At 41.2% G+C, this 22,770-nt stretch overlaps 1 protein-coding gene across 3 annotated transcripts in view; it reads left to right on the forward strand.

Moving 5' to 3' along the window:
* Positions 1-22,770, forward strand: part of abr (ABR activator of RhoGEF and GTPase) — a 124,075-nt gene that overhangs the window by 17,419 nt on the left and 83,886 nt on the right. Inside the window, exon 1 of one of the 3 annotated variants that reach the window (XM_085469843.1) lies at positions 6,460-6,834. The exons of 1 other annotated variant lie outside the window; for it this stretch is intronic. In XM_085469843.1, the coding sequence (XP_085325969.1) occupies positions 6,774-6,834 (61 nt within the window). In that variant the 5' untranslated portion in view covers positions 6,460-6,773. Of the gene's footprint in view, positions 1-6,459; positions 6,835-15,397; positions 15,485-22,770 lie in introns of those variants that run through there. One more of the 3 variants, XM_085469844.1, reaches the window with a different exon arrangement.

The raw sequence follows: 22,770 nt of genomic DNA on the forward strand, positions 1-22,770 counted from the left end.
ATGCATACATAATGGTAGACCAATGCAAGAGGTCACTTTTGGTCAGATAATGCAAAACAAATCATAAAATTGATTAACTTGTTTTACATCAAGTTTTAAAAATTGTCCAATATGCAGTTTTATGTAACAATAAAATCAAATGTGTTTTAGAAATTGTATTTATAGTATTTATTTATGTATTTATGTCTGTGAGCTAGTGGCGAAAGACAGTATCCATTATCAGTATTACTGCATCCACTGTTAAAATCAGCTATCGTGTGACCAGGTTTACTTTTCAGAACATAAACAAGCAACACGCAGTCTAGAATCACAGTACTTTTACTTTCCGTTCATTTATTCATTCATTCTCCTTCATTGGAAATGGTAAATCTCTGCTTTGTAGCTGAAAACAGTTATAAAAATCATCCCAACATCCCTTCTGAAGCTTAATCCTGGTGTACTACTAGGAGCCAGTCATATTTCTGACAGGTCCTGTGGCACTGCAGCAGTGCTCCTGTAATTCTGTCATATATCCAGGTATGATACAAAACAATACACTAATCCTTAGATTGGTATTCAGCTGATATTCTTTTTACTGTTGCAGAAACTTGTAGGTCCCAGCTTTTTAAGAGCTTGACTGATACTGACGGATATTTCAATCTCTCTCGTTTTGATTTTGTCTGTTCTTCTGTTAACGTCCCCCCTGTGAGTCTTCCAAGTTTTATGGGGAACACTAAATTGCAGGAGTGCCATCTTAAGATACTGTTATGAGCGGAGGTTTAAAGTGATGGGATTTCAAGTGGGTTTGTGCTCAAACTTGAGACTCAGTAGTTTGTCTGACACAGTCTAATAACAAATACATACCCAGCTATTTTCTCATACAATATTTCCATCCAGTGTGCACAGTGAAGGTCTTTGTTTGGGTGTCTTAGCTTGTGTTGACCGACGCTAAACACTAGAGTGCAGTAGTTCTTAATTTAGATTTCTTTACTGTTCTCTCTTTCCACGCTCTCGTGTGCTTTTAGTCTTTGTTACCGCGAACCCGATGGTGGCTTAGCACTTTGTCGGCATAACTTAAGCAACAGTTAGGTTTGTCGAGTACAAACAAACAGGCAAACTGTGTTATTGTGCAGCGTTGTGTTGTCACCTCATTGGGATGGTTTCACACATAAAATAAGCTCCCTGTGTATATGTGGGAAATAACCACTAATGATCTGCAAACTGCATAAATCCACATGTGTTTTTAGCGTGTGTGTGTGTGTGTGTGTGTGTGTGTGTGTGTGTGTGTGTGTGAGAGAGTGAAACAGAGAGCGCACTAGCAGCAGAGCATATTCATCCTATGCCAGCTGAATTCACTTTGATCTATTGAGGTCAATGTGGAAATCAACTCAATCAAGCTGTGATTGGACAGACACCAGATAAACAGCCTTTCCCTCGCACACACACATCTCTTTGTCCCTTTCTCTTCCTGTCTCCTTGACACAAACATGCCAAGGATTGTATTTAAGGAAGCTCTATCTTATCATAAATGGGTTAACACAGCACACACAGACACACACACACACACACACACACGTCACAGGGGTCTGCTAGACACTGTCGTTCCAAATAATTGGATGGTGGAGGAGTTAAAGATGAGATCCAGGACAAATGAGGTGACAGTGGATCTCGCCTGCCAAAGCACATGCTGTGATGCGCGCACGCACACACACACACGTTCTGTTGCCTTTTTTTGTGTGTGTAGGCAAAAGCTTTGTGAATTGGATAGAAGGCTGTTAAGAGTTGGTGTTACTTTAATAACACACGTTCATGGAGCACAGAGGGAGCAGGAATGGAGTCAAAGAACAGTGTTGGATGAATGACTCTGACCATATTTCAGGACTGGTAAAAACCTTGAGCTGCTGGACCGAGAAAAAAGCAGTGATCATGACAACGGCTGAGAGACAAATGACTTATTTTTGCGCTCGATTTTACTTCAAAATAAAGCGACCAGCAGACAGTAACACATAATAAAACAATGATCTCAGACATTCTCATTTAATAGACGCACATTCATCAGTGCTGCACTCGGGGCTTTTTAATAATGCATCGTCATTGCTCGTCCCTGCTGCCATCTCCCCCAACCCCCAAAACAAAGGGATTTGTGGGGAAAACACACATCTCGAGAAAATGTCATCATCAGTCTCCAAGGAGCATGTTTGGACTTCCTTACAGTGTAGACGACTGTAGTGGAGTTTATTGATTGGCATCTATATCCATATATATCATAACTAATTTAACGGTAATAAAATGCTGACATTATTGCAGTGAAATTCTAATATAATGTGTGTGTGTAGCAGTTAATCTGTAGATGTGAATCATTGTTGCTTCCACTTAGAGAGTCTCTGTGATTTGGAAGAAGAGTTCACTTTAATTCAGTGAATATTTTCGCTTTGATGTCACCAATTCCATCCGTGCTTATTGTCAAAAAATTTTTTTATATGTTTGTGGGGTGTGTTTTGCTCCAGTGCTTCATTAGGCTTGTTTGAATTCACTTATTTGGAAACACAGCTGTCTGCTTCCTGCGTGCGCAGCCCCACTCACGTATGTACATCAACCAAGAATGCTGGAAGTGTGGGCGTGGGGGGGTTGTTGAACAATCAGGATGTTGAAGGGTTTAGACTCCCACCCTGGTCCTCGTCTTCTTCTTTTTAAAAAAAAAATAGTTTTCATTTATTTTCATCAGCCAGTTCACGTTCCCGTGGTTAGCCAGTGGGGTTGAAGGGAAAGAGTAGCACCACACACACATAGGCGCACACACATAGACGCTGCCACCTCCACCCAGTCACCCCCGCAGGCCTGTGGTCGGGGTCGAAGAGCAGAAAGGGGTGGATATGGTTGGGGTTGGTGGAGTGAGGTGGGGTAGGGGTATCTGGGTAGAAAAGGGAGAATAGAGGGGTGGGAGAGGAGTGGATAGCAGTTTGATTGGCTGGTGGGATGCTGTGCCGCCAAATTACGCACTCACACTCTAATACACCACAGTTTGACCACAGCGACTTCCTCCTTCATGACAGGAAATCTTTGTTGAAATTTCAAGTGAAGTGCAGGAAACACAACAGTCACAAAATGGGGAATAAAATAAATGCATCATCGTGTCTTTTTATGGAAGCTGGGATTTATCAGGTTCTTGTTAGTTAGAGCCTTGTTGTGATTACACACCGAACCAAGCAAAATATAAAGGAAAAATTTAAACGTGATTACAGCAGACCTTTTGGAATGATTAAGAAATTAATTGTGCAGTTGTATACTCAAAGGACATGCTGTGTGATGTTTTAGGAGCTTTTAAATTTGATAAAGCATCATAATTTTTGCTTTTTATCCACTTTGAGTTCCAGCTTTCTCTGATGTTTTGTAATAGCTGTCTATAAAGCTTACTTTCAGTTCAAGCTGTTAAAAGCTGTCCCAGATGCGTGTCCATTGATTTCTGCAGGGCCTAAATATGCCTGTGAGTATCACACAGTACACATCCACATCCAGTGTCCTTTGTTCACATTAGCTCACAGTGGGATGACACACCTAATCAAAAGCAAAGATTGATTTTTTTCTGTTTTAAATATCCAGTTTTTTTTTGTATGGTCTACATTTCATGCTGTGCTGGCTACTGATGTGTGGCCTTTTGTAACACACAAGCATGTAATTGTTTAAATAAAGTGTCCAATTAAGGGGAAACTCTGAGTAGATGTTGTCTGTGACACAAAGGAACATCGTGTCTCTCCAACACAATCCGTGATCTGTCTTGAGGGGAAAAAGTGTGTATCTCTATGTGGATACACTAAAGAATATGAGTGCCTTACATCTAGATCTTGTCCAGCAACCACACACGCACACACATAGTAGAGGACTGCTGTTGAAAGTTAACCTTTATAGAGAACGATGCATTGTTGACGTGCTGAACTTTGAAGAGACTGAAATTGTGTGTGTTTGGGAGGGTTCAGAGACAGTTACTAATGGGTTTTTATTACACAGTTTGACTGTTTATTCATATTTTCTAAATGTAGCTTTGTGAAGCTCCAGAATGTCTTCAGAACACGCAGTTTGGTGTAAATACAGTTTGTGTGTTTGAGCATGGCATGTGTGCTCTCTTTGTTTGGCTATCCCCGTTGAACGATGAGGTATTTGGAAAGAGGAGGCGGGCAGATTTGCTTTCAAAACCCTCAATCATCTGTGTGTGTCTGTGTGTCTGTCTCTGTTGGCCCAGATTTAAGACAAAGGAGGTGTAAGGCTGTACAGTAGATCAATCTATATTTGATGAAGTGCCACTCACCAGCCCCGTGTTCTTCTCTGCCCGCTTGGCTTTCCCTTTACATAATCCCATGTTTTGTGCGTGTACGCCTTGAGTTTGTGTGTGGTTTTTGTCACGCCTGTGTGCTTTCCCACCATCACAATGACACATTTATATTCATTAATAACCCTGATGTAGATTAACACATGCAGGAATACATTAAATGCCTTGAGACAGACACGCACACACACACGTGCACACACACACGACCAAGACAGGCTCATGGGATGCCAGGTCGTTTAACTCGTGTACATTCCCTCCAGCTGGCACATACACGTGCTGTAGACTAACAAAGAGCAGAGCTCGGGGCCAGGTGCTCTGCCTGCAGAGGTTGGGGGAAGAGGCAGGGAGCAGTTGTGGGGTTCCTCCTGTCAGCCTTTGTGTCCTAATTGAAGTTTTTTTCTGCCTCTCAACCCTCCCATCTTTCCTTCCCCCATGCTGGTTAGAGGAGGATGAAGGGGGAGGAGATCTGAGGTTTGAGGGGAGCGTTTCATATCAGGCTTTGTTGTCGCTGGCACGATGCTCGTCTCCGATGATTGGCCTCCTATGTAGCACATGCCTTAATAAACTCGCCGGGCGTTGGGCCTGATGAAGAGGAATTGTGCTGTGCGGCAATGCTGCCAGGTCTCTTTCTGGGAACAGGGAGCAACAGGAGACCTAATGTGCTAATGTGCCCATTAAAGCCTGCTAATTTCAAAAAAAAATCAATAAAGCACAGCATGACATTTTTAATTGCATATTGAAAAATTAAGATTTCCTGGATTTTGCGCTAGAGCCCAGCCACTATTGTGGAAAATGCCAACTTCTTTTTGGGTTGTAATGCAATAAAATGCTATAATTTCTTTGTCACCGTCATTTATTCTAAAACACTGGAGCAGGTAGTAGGGTGGAGTTAAGTGGTTTCTCACTTTACATTCCTTAACTAGTCTGATACAGTGGGGGAAAGTGAATAAACGTTGACCCCATCCTTTTAACTTCTCAAAATAACTTTGAACTATTTAGTCCCTATGCATCTGCTTCAGTCCTCAAAAATTCAGCTGTGGCTGAGCTCCAGACATTTATTCTAAATATTCTTTAGCTATTGTTCCTGGTGATGCACACAGTAGACCAGCTCCATGGTTCTTCTATTGCCATCTATCATAGTCTGTATTATATCGTCTTATACACAGCATCAGTATGCAGGCACATTTTCACAGCACATGCACATGTGTGCGTTGCTTTCATGTTCTTCGTTGCCACGGGAACAGAACTAGCTTACACCGTGACAAGTGAACCCGCCACACTCTCTCGGTTTCTCTCTCTCTCTGAACTAAATGACTGACTCTGTTTCACACAAAGTGTGAATTGTGCGTCCCAGCCGAGCGGCTGTGATCTTGAACTCATCATGTAGTACAGCTACGACTAGTTTGGCTCATAAAACCACAGAAAGACCTTTCATACTTACCTTTGTTATTGCTATATTAACAAAAAATAACCACACAGTGGATTTAACATTAAACTTTTATCAGGGGAAGATAACCCAGTTTTTTTTCCTGAAGGGTGGTTTCTCTTTGGCTGTATATGTTTCCTCTATATTTTAGAAAAAGCCTCAGTCTGAGCAGTTATAAAATAGGCTAACAATAGGCTATTTAGGATGTTTGCTGAACCCCTGACACAAAGATGTTTTTTGATCTTAGCATTTCATGCTGCAACATTGTTTTAATACTGACTTTCTTAGGCAGAGTTCTCTTAAAACTTGAGTAACATTTACCTACGTTTAAAGAACAAGATAAAAAATTCAAGCTGCGATGTGCTCAACAAAGTCAGAGTAAGCAAATTGTATCTACATGCAAGAAAAAAGCTGCTAACCTAATGCGCAAGGAGAGATGGAGATCGTGAAAGCAACTTTGGATTTTAGTGGGTTTAGTGGTTTCATTTATGAAGAGAGAAACTGAGATTTTGTCAGTTGATTCACATCTCGCAAACCTCGCTGCTTCAGTCATTAGGCATGGCTTCTCAATTCCGGCTTCTACACGCTGCTAAGACACTGGGGGGGGGGGGAGAGAGACAGGGAGAGAGACAGCGAGTGAGGCTGATGAGGCATTCACGCAGAATCAGGAGAGCGAGAGAGGAGGGGTGGGTGGGAGTGAGAGAGCAAGCCAAAGAGAGAGCGAGAGAGAATGAGTGCTTCTCCCTTTCCCTAGCAACGGTCGGCGGTGTCCGTCTCCAGCCTGTTGTTTTCTCTCTCACACACACAGACGCACACCTCTGTCTTTCGCTCCTTCTTCAGCTCTCTTGCTTGTCAGCCTGTTGGACCCCGGGGTGCCTTCTGACATTTTTCCCCCAAATGGTTTTTCTTGCTTCTCCGAGCGAGATGAAGGCTGCGTTTCAAGGATAAGAGAAAAGAAGCGAGGCAACGCAAAAAGCAGCTGCAGAGAAGAACTGAAGACATAAGAAAGAGGGAGAGCGACTGAGACGGGGAGAGGAAAAGAGGATGGAGCCCCTCAGTGCTCGCGGCCTGCCCCGGCTCTCCTGGATCGACACCCTTTACAGCAGTACGTACCTCTCCTCCATCACTTTACTCCTCTCCACTCATCACTTCTCATTTCTCTGTGCGCTTTACCTCTCCGTGTTTTGCCCTGCACCCCCCTCTTCTCTGTCTCATCCGCTGCCCGTTCGTGTTACAGCCCCAGCGATCTGCACACAGGGAACACTTTGCATTTTCCGGACTTCCAATTAGTGTGCATTATTATGGCTGTCTATAACAAGGCATTCAACCCAAGGCCACCACACACACACACACACACACACACACTTCTTTTAGTGGCAACAACTCATGCCCACTGCCGTCAGGCTTTCTGCTGGCCAGTAATCATAGAAGCATGGGGAAGCCCAGGGATTATATAGTGTGAGGCAGAGTGAGTCATGCTTACAACCTGGAGGTAGAACTTTATGTTCCATCCTATCGAGGACACAAGCTGTCTGATGCTGAATTTTTAAACCACTCCTTATTGTAGTCTTTATGCTGCGATGTAGTCTCCCCCGTCGTACTGTACACTGCATGAGAGCAGCTGTCAGGTTACGATGTCGATTAATGAAACAGACAAAACTGCTCCCATTAGTTTGTCACCTAAATTAGTCTGACCATGGACTGTTTTTTTTCCTTTTTCCTTTTTTTTGCGCTTGGATGATTTACATAAAGTGAATACGAACTATGTTTTTGCTTGTTGTAATTTAGAACAGAGGCTGTGTGAAGCTCTTTGCAACAGTACACACATCCATGCAGTCACAGCTGTTTGTGTGTTGTTGAGGTGTTGCGCGTGTGTGTGTTAGGTGTATTGGGTGCATGAAATAGCCTTTTGAGAATTGTCTTTTGCCACTTTTGTTACTATATCTTAATGTGCGGACATGGTGTGAACAGGAAAGACTGATGGAGATGGGGTTGGGGGTGTGATAAAGATGCTGAAAAACAGAAAGGTGAAACGTGGTTTCTGTTCGATGCTGTTGATTAGATACTTAAGTGAGACCTTGCAGTAGTTACTGGCAGTGAAGGTATTTATGCATTAGTGATAATGTTGTTAATGTACTGCAATGCACATGTGGTTCTCTTTGGGTATCACACAAATTTAAGGTGTGGTACTTTATTGTAAGGCTTTTGGGCTTCCTTTTAACTTGATGTGATGAGGAAATGAGTAATACCAACGTAAATGCCAAGCTGTGGTGTTACAAGTAGACTACCCATAGTTTATATCATGTTGATCAGCTTTGTTTGTTTGTTTTTAGAGAGACTTTAAAGAGTTGTTAGATTATTTCAGAAAGACACGTTTTGCGTTCCTGCCAAGAGCTCGAGAAGATGAATGCCACTAGGGCTGGGCCATATTATACCGTTCACGGTAATACCGGTATAAAGTTGGGCAACTATAAGAAAATAAAATATTGCCATAGAATATGGGTAAAGCATGGTGGCGACGGAGAATAAGAATCAATCCTTTGATTTTTCTGAAAATCGACAGTGCCCCTCATAATCCCGTGTGCCTTATGTTTGAATTATGGTTGTGTTTACTGACCTCGAAACGATTTTATGTACACGGCGCTGTTAAACTTTTATATAACTTTAATGCAAAAAACAGCTGCTTGTTTAAGTGAAAATACATTGATGTTTTTGTTTTTTTTTGCACTAATAAAGTTGTGGAGTTGTAAAGTATTTTGTCTAGTGTCAATTATATCGTCAGTTATATCGTTATCGCAAATTTTCAAATGTATATCGTGATAAATATTTTTGGTCATATCGCCCTGCTCTAAATGCCACTCTTGTGTATGTACGCTAAAGCTGAGACCCAATCTGTGGGTATATAGTCTCGTTATTTAACTCACTGGTTTTTGGGCTACTGTGTTGAAGTCTAGAGTTTAGCATTTTGACTGTTGCCTTTCTTTTCTTTTTTCTCTCCCTGCAGGGTAGAGCTATCAGCTAATGCTAGCTCAGTGTGGAAGGTGCATTTGTGGGTTGAGATGGCTAGTGAAAAGCTTAAAACAAATATTATTGCTCCCTTTTTCCCAATTGGATGCAACAGTGACCTGTTTGATTTAGTAAAGTACTTATTTATGCCCTTCCTTATGCAGCATCCCATTTTATGGGTTAAGGACTAACACTAAGACCAGACCTCCTGAGGCTGTGTGTATTTGTGTTTTTATGTTTTTTGTTGTTGTTGTTTTTTCCCCCCCTGATGTCAAAAAGGATCATTTGTGTGCAAGTCAAACATGTTGACCACTACAGCATGGAGCCGAAAAACAAATATGTTAAAGTGTTACATATAAAATGCTGTAAGCCGTTTTTCTTGGACTTGCATATAGTTTTATTTGATTTGATTTTAGATTTGAACAATGTACGTACTAAAATCTAAACACGATGGCTATAAAGATTTGTCAAAGCAAGCCTGTCTCCAAAGTGTGTTGATGGGGAATAAAGCAGGGACAGCACAGTATACTATACTATACTATAGCTCTATACTATTCTAACGTTTGCTATTTTTGGTTAACAGAGTTCATCTGAATTTAACACCCAATGTGCTTTAACACATTTCAAGTTCTGTATGAGGCTGCATGTGTACACACAGACAGGTTATTACCATCACAAAAGCATTGAAACGGGGCTTTATTATGATCTATTGTTCGTGAAAAGGGCACGATCCTCTTTTTTTTTTTTTTTTATGCACCTGTCAGTTCATCATCCTTTTGATTTCCACCTGCCCTTTATCCACCTCATACTCTTTGTGTGCCTGTGTGGCTGCTGAGCTGACCCTTTTTTTCTGGTAAGGGAAGTGGGAATTGACCACTACTTTGAAATTTTTACAAAAATGGTTATATACTTCCTTAATACAACTACACCACTTGGTTACAAAAGGTTGCAACACAAGTTGACAATAGCTCTGTTTGTGTGACAAACACCTGGTTGTTAATGATGAAAGATGACCCAGTCCTGCCCTAAACCATTAGTATTGAAGCTCCCTCTGTTGCCTGTCAGTGGATTACTAAGCACATGGCTCTAATTGCCCTTTCTCTTCAGCCTCTGAAACTGTGCTAATGACTGTGTTAAGCAGTGACCACACATCCTTAACTCTCCTAAGCGGAGTGGATGCTGGAAGCCACAGCTACGTTGTCCCCAGAGAGGCTGAAGTCTTTCTGTTCAGCTGCACGAGTGAACCACAGCTCACTGAGACAGCATTTTCCACAGGCATCTCTGTTTCACTACATATTCTGCTAATAATGAAAGTCATAAAACACAAACCTACATATACGCAGACTAAGCAAGCTAAATGTAATAAAAGCTGCACAGAGAACTTTTGCGCACACATCAATGTAAGCACATGAACAGAATCACCAGCTCAGACTTCTCATCAGTCATCCATTTGTTCGGTCAGCAGTATAAGTGGTAGACTCCCAGACGGCTGTTGGTTGGAGTGTGTGTGTGTGTGTTTGTGTGTGTGTGTGTGTGTGTGTGTGTGTGTGTGTTACTTCAACAAAACTCTCACCCTTTCCACCTCTTTACTTGTTTTTCCTCCTATCGTCCTAATCTGGTTGATTAGGACGGTCTCAAATGTGCTCCTCACAGATTCTTATAATCACGTTGATGTAATCATCAGCAGAGTAAAAGGGTTTTTCTTCTACCTCTGATCTGATTTCAGAAGCGTTTTGTTGCTGCTGCTGTGTCCATTTTCTGTCTTTAACTCCCCTTTTACTCCGTCAGTTAGCCCACTACTGCAGATCACACTGGTGATCACTGATTATTTCTTAGTTGCTTCAGTTGAAACTCTGTGCCATTGACACACAGATGCATAGGTGCTCACTTTTTTCTGTGCTAGTTTGTCCTAGTTTTAGATCCGTCTATTCTTTCCAATATCAAATAGGACTGTTCTTCGATTAGCCACGTGGCCTAGCGGTTTCTTAAAAACCGTACCCTCAAACTTGGTTACACAACTTAATCAGTGGACTTTCCAGATGCTTGTGACTAAACCAAAGAAACAGAGTGGACAGTAATGAACTTGAGTTTCACATGCAGCATGCATAGGCCAAAATCTTTTCATTAAGCTTGCTAATATTTACACCAACTGGTTAATTACACTACACTTGCACCGCTAATGCAAATGTAGATGTTTTAGAAACCTTAATTAAAACTAATTGGGCCTACAATGTGTTTTTCACTGTTCTGTGTGCCAGGGCATTTTTAATTTGCAACAGTTTTTTCTCATTTTGTATCCTGAAACAAATAAATCCAGTAGCGAATTCTTTTTTTTTTTTGTTCATTATTTAAACAGAAGTCATAGCCATATATGTCCTTAACTGCTTTTTCAGGGCTGGAGTTATCCCAGCTGCCATGAAATAATAGGCAGGCACGCCCTTATGTTGCCCATAAGGCTAATAATCCACCAATCAATCCATATACCTTTTGCACACTTACTCTGGACGTATCTCTGAATCAACCACTGGTCTATTATAATTTCCCTCTTTTTGACTTTTACAGAAAGCTCTGAACTGTAGTGTTACTATCTCCTCCACAGCCTGAGTGGCACACGGTCTCTGACTTCTGCTTCGCTGCCAGCCTGCACTGTAACCTTCAGAGTATTAGCTAGACTTGTCTCTGGCTCGCTTTGGTTCCACGTGCTGCTAAGGGAACATCAAAGGAAAGCCAGATTACGTAATGGCTAGAAAACGGGCATTTTGGCTTGGCAAAGCAGATGTGGCACGTGCACGGACATGCACATATGTCAAAAATGATTTTCATAATCCGCAGTGAGGAAGGCTCAAATTTATGTGCAGCTCTGAGGGAGCATTAAAAATCTTTTCTCATTTTTGGTACATCCTGTCACTTCAGCCCCAGCAAACCTTATAAAAATATTACCGTGTGAGTCATGGTGGGCCATTTGGCTGTTTGTGGAGGGTTAAATGGGCTACACAGTCTCTCATTTCTGCTGCCACTACTTGTGGATAGTAATAAATGACATGTTGCTGGTGATAGTAATCTGCTGCCTTTCCTGACTAATCATACACCGAGTCTCAGATGCTGAAGATTCCTCTCAAATAGGTTTCCACAGAAACACCGCACATAAAAGAGAATTATATTAGCTGACTCTAAAGTGTATGTTGTAGGCTCAGTTTCTTGAGAAAACAACAGACAGGTGACAGTTGTCTTCTTCTTTGCCGCTTCCTTTAGGGGTCACCACAGCGGATCTTCTGCCTGCAGCTCTACTAACTTTGCGTGAATGTTAGTATGCAGTTAACCTGCATATCCCATTTAATTACTCATTAAATGAAGTTGCAGGAGCACTGATCCACATTATTCCAGCCTGCTTTAATACCTGTCTAACACCATAGTTTGCAAAATCCCTGAATACATGAAAGGTTTGATATCTTTTTACACATCTATATCAGCCCAGAATTACCCAACCCTCACATCCCTGATCAAACGGGGTTTTCACAGACTGTCAGTCTTGTTGTCTGGTTTCCCTCAGCAGCATATAAACTGTAATGGATGGACTTCACTGCTGGCCAACAGCAGTCCCAGTTCTGTCTTTAAGTGTTTAATGTTAGCAGTTAGTTGGTTGTCACAGGGCTTGCTTCAGCAAAGTAATTTTGGATGGCTTCCCAGTAGAATTTCATAGGGGAGGTTAATACAACAGGGGATGTCTCATTTATCACTCCCTACAAATCTATTTGGACCAAACTCCCCAGCTCTCTCGCTCTCAGTCTCACTCTGCTTGAATAGCCACTAGCTCTGATCTCGATGCCAACAGCAACACATCCAAATCAGTGGGATCTGGTAGTGTTTCCAAACACGTCAGCTATGGTGTGACTGCAGAGAGAACACTACACAATACAAGCCAAGCAAGCCTCTTAAATCCCCAATTCACTATGAGGATGACATTCATTCATTGTTGGTAAAAGGTTGGAGCCTGGGCTTTTCATTTTAATTGCAGAAATTCTTGAACAGATGCAAAGGTCACAAGTAGTGCAGCAACAGGTTCAAGAACCTGCAACAGGGTCGCCTTTGTTCCTTTGTGATATTTAAAATCAGACTGTACTCATAACTACATTTCAATAAATCTGCTGTGACTACAGTCAAAAGATAAATACCCGATCAGAGCATTATTAATAATTCAGATACTACTGTTTGGTACTACTGCTCCTAGCACACTGATGTGCACTCGTTCTGTGTGCATTGAAAGTGGAGGCAGAGAAGTGGTTTTGCTTGGTAAGAGTGGAGCCGTGTTGTGTAATTTCATCTGTGCTTCATGTGAAGTCTTGCATTGTTTTCTTTCTACCGTTCAAGCTCATCCATTATGTTGATAAATGGATGAGTCTGTGCTGTAGCTATAGAAACGCATTTAGAGCTGTTCTCTCACATGCGCACACAGACACACACACACATGCACACTTACAGTAGGGAAGAAAGAATCTGAGTCAGCCTAAAAGCACTGTTGTTATGTAATGCAGCCATCTCTACTGCCTCTTCAGTAAACCACTACTCTGCTTTGTGTTCAAACATCTTCCTCCCATTGGGTGTCCTCAAGAGTGCGCCTTTATGTAAGGGGCATCATGTTAGCTTCTCCATAACAGTTGCACAATGTTCCACCCTGGTTTGGGTGTCTGAATATAGGATCCTGGAAACATTAATGGGAAAAGAACAGTTTCACCGTTTATCTAGCAGACATTTATAATCTCCTTGTCAGGATCCACTTTAGAGGACATGATGTATAATGTGGATACTGTTCTCAGTTCTAAAAGAGAGATGAATTACTTTTGATATATACGATTGGAGTGAATGTGAAGAAGTGGTGAAACCTTAAAATATGGATACGGTTAAAACCTCATCCTTTTAGGTGAGTCCAGCTGGAAGGAGCAAAGGGGGGAAATCTGTCACCGTGTCATAACGCTAGCTGCTCGCTCACTCACTGGTAACCCAGCTGGTGTTTCCACTGTAACTGTGGCCGCCTGGGTTCATTCAGTGACAACCTTGTGAATAATATATGAAGCTTTTTGCTCTGCGTTGCGTGTTTCGGTGGCTCTTTTACATCTAGTAAACAAACTGAAACGAAGAAGCCATCGATTACTGGAGCTGAAAAGCAGCCAAGTGCTTTTATTGCAGTAGTGAAATGACATCAAACTTATTTTCTGTGTGCAGAGTTTCAGCTTACAGAGCTTTCACTCTTAAATGCTGGTGATTGAAGTGCAAACTTGGCGGTTGGCTCTGCGCTTCAAGTCAAATCTTAACTTCTAATAGGAGCTTAAAGGTTAAAAAAGAAAAAGGTACACATAGAAAAAAATAAATAAAACAGACTTGTGCACTTGTATTACATCGCAACGGTTTCCAGCTTTACTCATAAATCTTATAATTTTATTCCACGTAACTGTGCATTTCATTTTGGTTACCAAGAGTTTATAACTGTTTTCAGCATGCATATAAGCACCTTCTACATTATGTTAGCTATGATATCTGCATTGGAGGTCATCTAACTGTAAGCGAATATACAAGGCAGATTAATTATAGCACAACTTAAGTATGTTACCTCGTCCCTGAACACGATTTCTGCAAAACACATGTCAGATAGACTGACGTAATGTATTTTGATCATTTTGACCTAACTCACTGATATACTGGCTGAGCCCATAAACTCAGCAACAAAGAGTTTACAGCTGTTTCCTATAGACTTCTATAAGACCATAAGTCTATGTGCAACCACAGCTATTGCCCCCCTGGTGGTCGTTAAATGAAATGCAAGTTTAAGTTACGTCCATATTTGATACCGTTTATGAACATGACATGTTTGTTTATCTAGGAGACATGGTTTAACATATCTTTCCAAATGACACGATATTTAAGTGCCTTATGGAAAAAAACACTAAAATTTATGATAGCTGACCTAGCAACAAGACTGGAAAGACTGGGAGCTCTTGTTATATTTTGTTGATATTGGAGCTTTTGGTGTTGATACATTTTTTAAGTAAAAATTTAAGAAAGTGGAAGCTTGTGTTTTTCCCCCAATTTCTTGCTGTTTCTTTTGAAATATTCAATTTAACTCCAAAATCAATTCAAAGAGCAACGAGAACATATATTAAACTGACTTTTGATGTTATTTTTGTTCATCAGAAAGCTTAAACTGAGTCATTATCCAGCTGTTAACAGTTAAATTACATTGTTAGCCAGGTTCTGTTTGCAAAGCGTCGTGCCATCTTCACAAGCTCTGAAATCCTTTGTTGTGCTTGATGTTAGAGGGTGTGTCATGTGTCTGAGTGTGTTTGTGTTCTGTGTCTGTGGGGACCTTCACCATGTCCTGAGGGTCTAGGACTGTGTGTGTGTGTGTGTGTGTGTGTGTGTGTGTGTGTGTTAGTGTTAGTTACTATGGACAGCAGTCATCCTGTAGGGCTATGGTAACCACCAACCTGTTTTTCTTCTGCCATCCATGCCTGGCTTGCCCCAGCCAATCAGCGCATAAGAACTCCTCTGCCTCGGCCAATAGTGCGTCTGGCATGTTTACATGCTCCCGGAAGGCAGGGACCATCATTAAGCATTCAGGGTAGTCGAGCGGAAGAGAGAAGAGGAGGGGAAAAAGGGAAGGAGAGGAGGAGACAGGAAAGCGAGATGAAGCCATTATGAGTAAAGAGAGCTGATGGATGCACTCGAGCACCAACCAGTCACCCTGCCAGACTCAGGTAAACGAATGCATATAGGTCATATATCAGATCACGTTATCTTAAATGGGCCTGTAGCACATTTGTAACCATGTATAAAAATGTAGCTGTGTATGTGTTTGGTTGGCCTGTATGACTGAAGCTGTAAAACCCTTAAAAGTAGTCCTTTGTATCTGGTGCGTGTGTGTTGGCTACATGTTTGCGCGCGCGTGTGTGTGTTTGTCTGTTTCATTAAAAATTAAAGGCCAGAGTAAGCGTTGGCCTCCTGGCCTCAGGAAGTTGTCTTTCTGTTACAGTCAAAGAAACCATTCAAGTGGCTCTTTGTCATTAAATAACCCAGAATGAAGCATGGCGAAAGTAGACTAGGAGAACAGTACTATTCAGGCAGGTGGTGGGTTATTAAATCTTTTAAAAGATATTTAAACTGATGAGATGGAGGGATTACAGTCAAATATATGATTCTAAGATATTTGTAGGTTTGTACTTTTATGAGAAAATTAGGCAAACATGTAAGTTACTGTATAGTGGATCCATGATTTGTAATTAAGATATCTATAACTTTATCCATTTGGTTTCACCTGTGACCTTTTTTAAATCTCATTCAATAATATAAATAGAATACTGGCATCATTACAGTTACAGATTTCTGTGGGAAGGCCATCTTTTAAATCACTATCCTCCTTTTTGTTCCACCTCTTAATTGTGACCTTTTATAGAAGGACCAAACTCAAAATCAATGGAGTGATATCGACGAGGCCTCTGTCCTCTCCGAGTGCCAGATGGCCTTGCGCTTCAAGTGCGCTCCTCACTTTATCAGACATCGTGCTGCATCCACAAATTCTCTTATCTGTCCTGTCACTCTTTCCAGGGTCACATTTAATAGAAATCTTTTAAAAATAAACTTCTACAGCAAGCGCTAAGGTTAGCCTCATTGTCTGTACAGTCTGTGCATTTGCATTCATGCACAGCGAGAGAACAGGACGGCATGCTTTTGCTTTTACAGCTTGGCAGAAATAAAGCAGTAAGGGTAATGGTTGGTGAGCACGAGCGGAGAACAGAAACCTACGGGGACCCACTTCAAATAGCCTGACTTCCTTTTTTTTTATTTTTCCCCCCTCTTGTGTGGGTATTTTTCTTTAAAGTCACGCTTCAACTCTGGGGGTAGACAGGCTGCCTCAACATGATATTGTGGTTGGCTGCTTTTTTGTATATGATGCACATAAGTTAGGCTCTTTCACTTAATTAAGTGTTTCTGAAAAGTAAAATTGTACCGCAGTTGGACCAGAGTCAGCCATTGTTCTAGCAAAATACTGCAGTGGTACATCAAATAGATGAAATCCCACAGGGTGCACTTGTCATGACTAAAGATTAAAAAAAAAAGCCACTGTGCAGTATCTTTGGTGCTTGGTGAGCTTTTTAGTCTAACTGCACTTTTTAACATTGTTATCTGACCTTTTCTTATATTTTAATAACATGCTGGTAAAAATGCATGGTTGGTTTATTCACTTCAAATAAACTCTCACAATTCAACATTGTTGTTATTATTAACAACAATGTTGTTAATAAAGTGTTGTGCTTAAGCTCATTAAGGTTTTATCCCACAAGATGTTTTAAATGCTTGGTCTGTTTAAACCACAGATTGGTTTTGGACTCCACATTTTGAAGCTTTACCGTTAGCGTTTGACAGTTCCATATTCATTTTTTAACAATTTTTTTTAAATTGAAGCCAGGAGTTACTTTATATGGATGAAAGGTTGGCTGTAAACTGTAAGCGTACGTCACACAGAGAGACACACATCGGCTAATTAGTGCTCAGTAACACACCTGTACAATAATGGATTTCTTACTTTATATTGGAAGGGAAGATTCTGTAATAATACATACAGAGAAAAACCCAACAACCCCCTATCAGCAAGCACTTTGGTGACAGTGGGAAGGAAAAACTCCCTTTTAACAGGAAGAAACCTCTGGCGGAACCAGGCTCAGGGAGGGGCGGTGCCATCTGCTGCGACCGGTTGGGGTGAGAGAAGGAAGACAGGAAGAGAGACAGAGGTTAATAACAGATATGATTCAATGCAGAGAGGTTTATTAACACATACTCAGTGAGAAAGTTGACTGAAAAAGAAATACTCAATGAGTCTCGGGAATCCCCCAACCACCTACACCTATTGCAGCATAATTAAGGGAGGGATTCAGGGTCACCTGATCCATCCCTAACTATATGTTTTTTTTGTGCAAAAAGAAAGTTTTAAGCCTAATCTAAAAGTAGAGATGGTGTGTGTCTCCCGAATCCAAACTGATATCAAGGCGGATGATCTACTCAAAGGGATCCTAAAGTTACCAGCAGCACAGACACAGGGAAAAGCTTTAGTGAGGCCTGCTTGAAGATGCCAGTCAACTCCAGCTGCCTCTGTTAGGACACCTGTCAATCAATGTGGCTGCACTCCAAAGTCAATTATCCAGCTGGATGAGTTATAAAAACTTTTCGCCCTTCAAAAATTATCCATAGATGCCAAAAACTATATGCTTTTAAATGCTACAAAGTTGGGCATTTTAACACTGACATCTAATGGTAGTGCAGCCTCAAGTAGCAACTGCAGTTTGTGCAACTTCCTCGTCGGCTTCATTTTTAAGTTCCCTAGGTTTCCCTTTGTTTAAACCAGCTGCGTCTAGTTTTAGAACCCGGCAGCTCTGAAAGCTTGGAAGTAAAAAAGACATGCATAAAAGTTTGGTTGGATATGGTGCAACAATGTGTATGCTTTTTCACACCAGTGAGGCTTATATGTACCCACTGGTTTGGCAGACTGGAAGTGGATTTTTGACATTTTAAAGCAATCACGAGAATATGATTCAGCAGGGAGTTGACTACAGTTTTAAAATAGGGTGTTTCCAATACACGTCCACATATATGTTCCGTGTAAGCCAGCAGATCTTTTAGAAAAACTGCCTTTTGGCTTAATTAGTTTCAAGAATGCAGTTTTTGTTACAAATTCTTTTTTTATTTCACAAAATGTGTACTATAGTGAGTCTTTCCTTTTTAAACCTACACCAACAACAAAGGGTATTATGGTGATCTGAAGCTTTTACAGGGCCTGTCTGAGCTGCACACTGCTGCTTCTGCGATACACCTGAAGTGTATCAATCTCACTGCTTTTAATCTGAAGCATATTCCTCTAATTGGGCCGTGGAGTGGAATAGACACTACAGTCTCTGCTAGGGCTGCCCTGAGGGCTATCGACAGCCGCTTGCATTTTAATAGCTTTACTCATTGTAGCGCCTTTGTTTCACTGCACGGTTTGATACACTTTCCATTAGCACATGCCCACGAACAAACGCAGAGGGGACCAGATGCCCACACAGTGGAGCTGCTCTACTGTTGTAACTGTGCTCAGTGTGTGTGTGTGTGTGTGTGTGTGTGTGTGTTGGCCATGTACAGCTTTACTTGATCTCTTCACACCTGCTTCAAGCACAGGCATGAATGTGGGAAGTGAACTGTAAAACATTGGTTGGTGCATCTTTTTTGTGCGGGTGTGTTCAGTAGGTGTGTCTGCACTTGGATGTGACCTCTTGTGCGTTTCACCATGTGGACTGGGGGAGTAGCTTCGGGCCCCGTGTGTGAATGTGCTTGTCCTAATCTATGGAAGCAGTGAGATGTTTCCAGCTAGTCCGAGCCTTGGGGATTTAAACCAGCTAATTACAATGTATAGGAGCTGGCTGCCATGGTAACATTGGTTTGGTGAGTTTGGAGTTTGCTAGAGGGGGGATAACAGCAATTTACCCATGTAAATCTGTAGTTGGGGGGGTCCTTATCTCTTGCTGCCTACAGGCACATGAAGATATGCAGCAGTAGAATTGTCACTCATTTGAGGTATTAAGGGACATGCCTGTTATCGGACCCTTCTCTCCAGGGAAGTGCTCTGGATGTGTGCACACAGGTTGTGAAGTAGGTAATGGGAACCACTTTATTAGCCTCATCCCAGTACATTGGTATTAGAATGCATATTCTTTTTTGGTTGCTCCCTTTAGGGTTTGCCTCTTTAGCATCCTCTTGTTTGTATAAACAAACCCTCTGTTATTCCTCCTTCACTACATACATGAATCTTCTCTGTGATCTTCCTGTTTTCCTCCCACCTAGCAGCTTCACACTCACTGTCCTTTGTCAAATAAATATTTTGCTCAGTTTGCTCGCAGAAAGTCTGTGTGCCTGAACATGGTTGGGCTTTCCGTTTAAAAGGCAAGGCTCTCCTGTTATCTTTCCGTTAAATCTGATCTTTTGGACTCCCTTCTACTCGTTTCTCTCGTTCTCTATTAACTAATGTGGGAGTCTCGCAGCTTGTTTTCCATTAAAGTGTGCTCAGCCCATTTCCTCAGCACAGTGGTAAGTGCGGTGAGAGTAGCCAATCATTATAATCGCAATCAGGCTGGATACAGGAAAAATGGGAACAAAGACCCCAGCTTAAGTGATGAGTCACAGACCAGCTCCTCACAGCTCTCGACACTTGCGTAGTTAGCATTTTGTAGCATTACATCAAGCGGGATAATCTTCTGTTTGTTGAAATGGAAAATGTGCATGCTGAAATTTTGGGTTTGAATAAAAAGAAAGCTCACTGTTATTAATCAGTTTTCTTAAATAAAACCATGGAAATGTTTCAGAATTATTTTTTAGTCAGATGCAAGCGTAGTTATGGTGATACTGACATGGTGCGACAATGCAAAAGGTCCATTACAGGTTGTCAAGAACAGACAGAAAACTCACCGCAGGACAGAATCACAGTGCACAGTAGCAGTATAAGTCTGCATTCATAGAATACTTTCTGATTTTTCTAGCCAAGTGGCAAAAGAGCAAGCTTGCAAAATTATATTTGAAGTTACAAATCTAAATGTTTATTTGGATCACTATCAGTGTTTTGTTTTTTCCTGTATGGTGAAGGTTTGCATGACTCATTTACACCTCTTGTATTTCAGACAGGTTCAGTCATTGGAAACTAAAAAAGTAAAATAATCATTCTGTTGTAGAGTTGAGATCATTTTCCTGTTGCGTGACCAGTTTTTATGTCCAGCTTAGCTGTCAAACAGATATTATTTGACTCATGTGACTAGAATATTTTTGCTGTCTTTAGACTCTTTAACACTTTACTTTAAAAGCTACACTCTGCTTACTGATCAGCAGTGTCATCTTACACAAGGTTAAGACTGGATTGTAAAGGACTATTATGCTAATATTGCCAAGGTACTGAATTCATGCTCAAATAAAATTCCTATTTAGTCCTCAAGTAAACAGAATAGATTGGAATCTCCACATCTGCCTCAACAGCTGCCTGTTGTCAGCTAACTTTGCTAATAAAATTAGGACCAGTTACATCAATTATTTTGACTCATTGCCATATTTGCATAGAATGAAACTGATTTCCAGTGATACCGTATTCCCACTGGGTATCTCCTTCAAATATAATGCGAGGTCGCTGCTACTGACGTTAAGTGGAGTAGCATGGAGTAACACTTTTAAACTTCCCTGTCGTGCCATCATCAATCAACGTGTGTCACTGGGGAAATTAAAAGCCCACATGTATACTGTCAACACACACAAAATGACCATACATCTGTGAGGCCACTGATGTACTGTCATGCTGTCAAGGCTACATGAGGCCGGGAAGTCCAGGAGATGAACAAGAAGCAGGCTTTTTGTTTTCCTTGTCTCCTCTCGTTCCTTTATCTTTGGAGAATTGGATCTGTTATGGCTGAGCTCACTTACATCTATTGAGAGAAGCTCTAGAGACACAGAGGAATATCTTGCCATCAACCCAAAACACAAACACACATACACACAGTCTCTTTTTGAAATTACTACATTGGGCCCTGGCTCAGGAACACACATCTGTGCTGTAAAATTTAAAATGTGTGTGTGCTTCTTCACTGCTCTCTGTACAGAATCAGTTTGCAGGGCTGCTTCTCTGTGCCCACACAGTGTAAGCTGGCTGTAGGGCATGATGTAATCCCTCTTCTCTAAAGACAAAATTGCTGAGGTAGGCAGCACAATTCCCACATTGCATTCTCACACTGAAGCAGCAACTTTTCTTCCCACTGACTTTATTAGTGTGCAAATGTGCACAGGCAGACCTGGCTCTGAGACATTGTGCATAGAGAGAGGGAGAGCTGGCAGGATGTGAAAGAAAGCGAGTGTAGGAACTGTAGCGTTTCCTCCTCCACTCTAGAGTAGAGCAGTGGCTTAACCAGCTGACAGCAATTTATCAGTATTCACCTTAGTTACAACTTCATAGATTCCTCTTTCTTCAATTTTGTGATTGTTACATTTTTAGATTTCCTTCAAGACAGATTATTGGTTGAACTCTCCGATGTGAAATATACATATTCATATATGAATCTGTGAACATTGAGTCACTATCACTGAGTTGACTTGGAGAAAAATTAACAGTAGCTATGTTGATAGCAGCTACCAGGAGTTCGGTTTCTGTTAAATATGAGGAATTGCAGCATCATTTCATCTTCTGCCTTCTGGGTTGTCAGAGAAAACGATTTTTCTTCTAAAGAAAAAGAGAAGTTTAATAGCTAATGATAATGGCAAGCAACCTCCCACAGCCACTATCCAAACGGCTTGGGAATACACATTTTTACCTAGTGACTGATGACTGGTCTTTGGCCATCCATCACTGGCTCACAGCAAGCCTCCAGCAACTACTCACAACTGTTCGAAGAATATAAATTTTTCCCTGAAGGCTGGTAAGTGTTCACTAACTGGTCTGTGACCCTCTGTGGCTGTAGTTTTCTTTTTATTGGCTCCTTCTTGTAACGACACATTTGAAAAGCAGGTGCTTTGTGTGCCTGAGTTAACCTTATGAGGGACGGCTCCTGTGACAGAACAAAGGGAGAAAAATTCCTGAGCCTTTACTTCTATGAGAAGTAAAATGTGGGCATGTTTAATATGCAAATCCACCATTCAAACAATATATGTTGCTCAAAATAAGCAGAAGCGTATAAAAGCCTTCTTCATAGAAAGTGGACAAAAATGTTTCCACCTGTACAAAAGGAGTCACCTTCTTGTGTAGTTACAAGGCATACACACTCAGAATATTAATATGCTGCTATCACGCCTGCTATCAGGCTTCACTGTTATACTGAAGAACTTATTCAGAGACAAATCCCTTCTGTGCAGGGTGAGGGACCAACAAAAGGACATGGGAAATAGGAGGTGATTATATGTTACTGACAGTTAAAATCTTTGCACACTTAAATCATTTCTCTCTTATATCATCTTTTTATATCTGCAATAATAGTTTTAACACTTAACA

Source organism: Copadichromis virginalis, linkage group LG10 (assembly GCF_057382275.1).
Source record: "Copadichromis virginalis isolate Kocher_CV1m ecotype Utaka linkage group LG10, C_Virginalis_male_GT1.1, whole genome shotgun sequence".
In the NCBI taxonomy this organism is placed as follows: Eukaryota; Metazoa; Chordata; class Actinopteri; order Cichliformes; family Cichlidae; genus Copadichromis; species Copadichromis virginalis.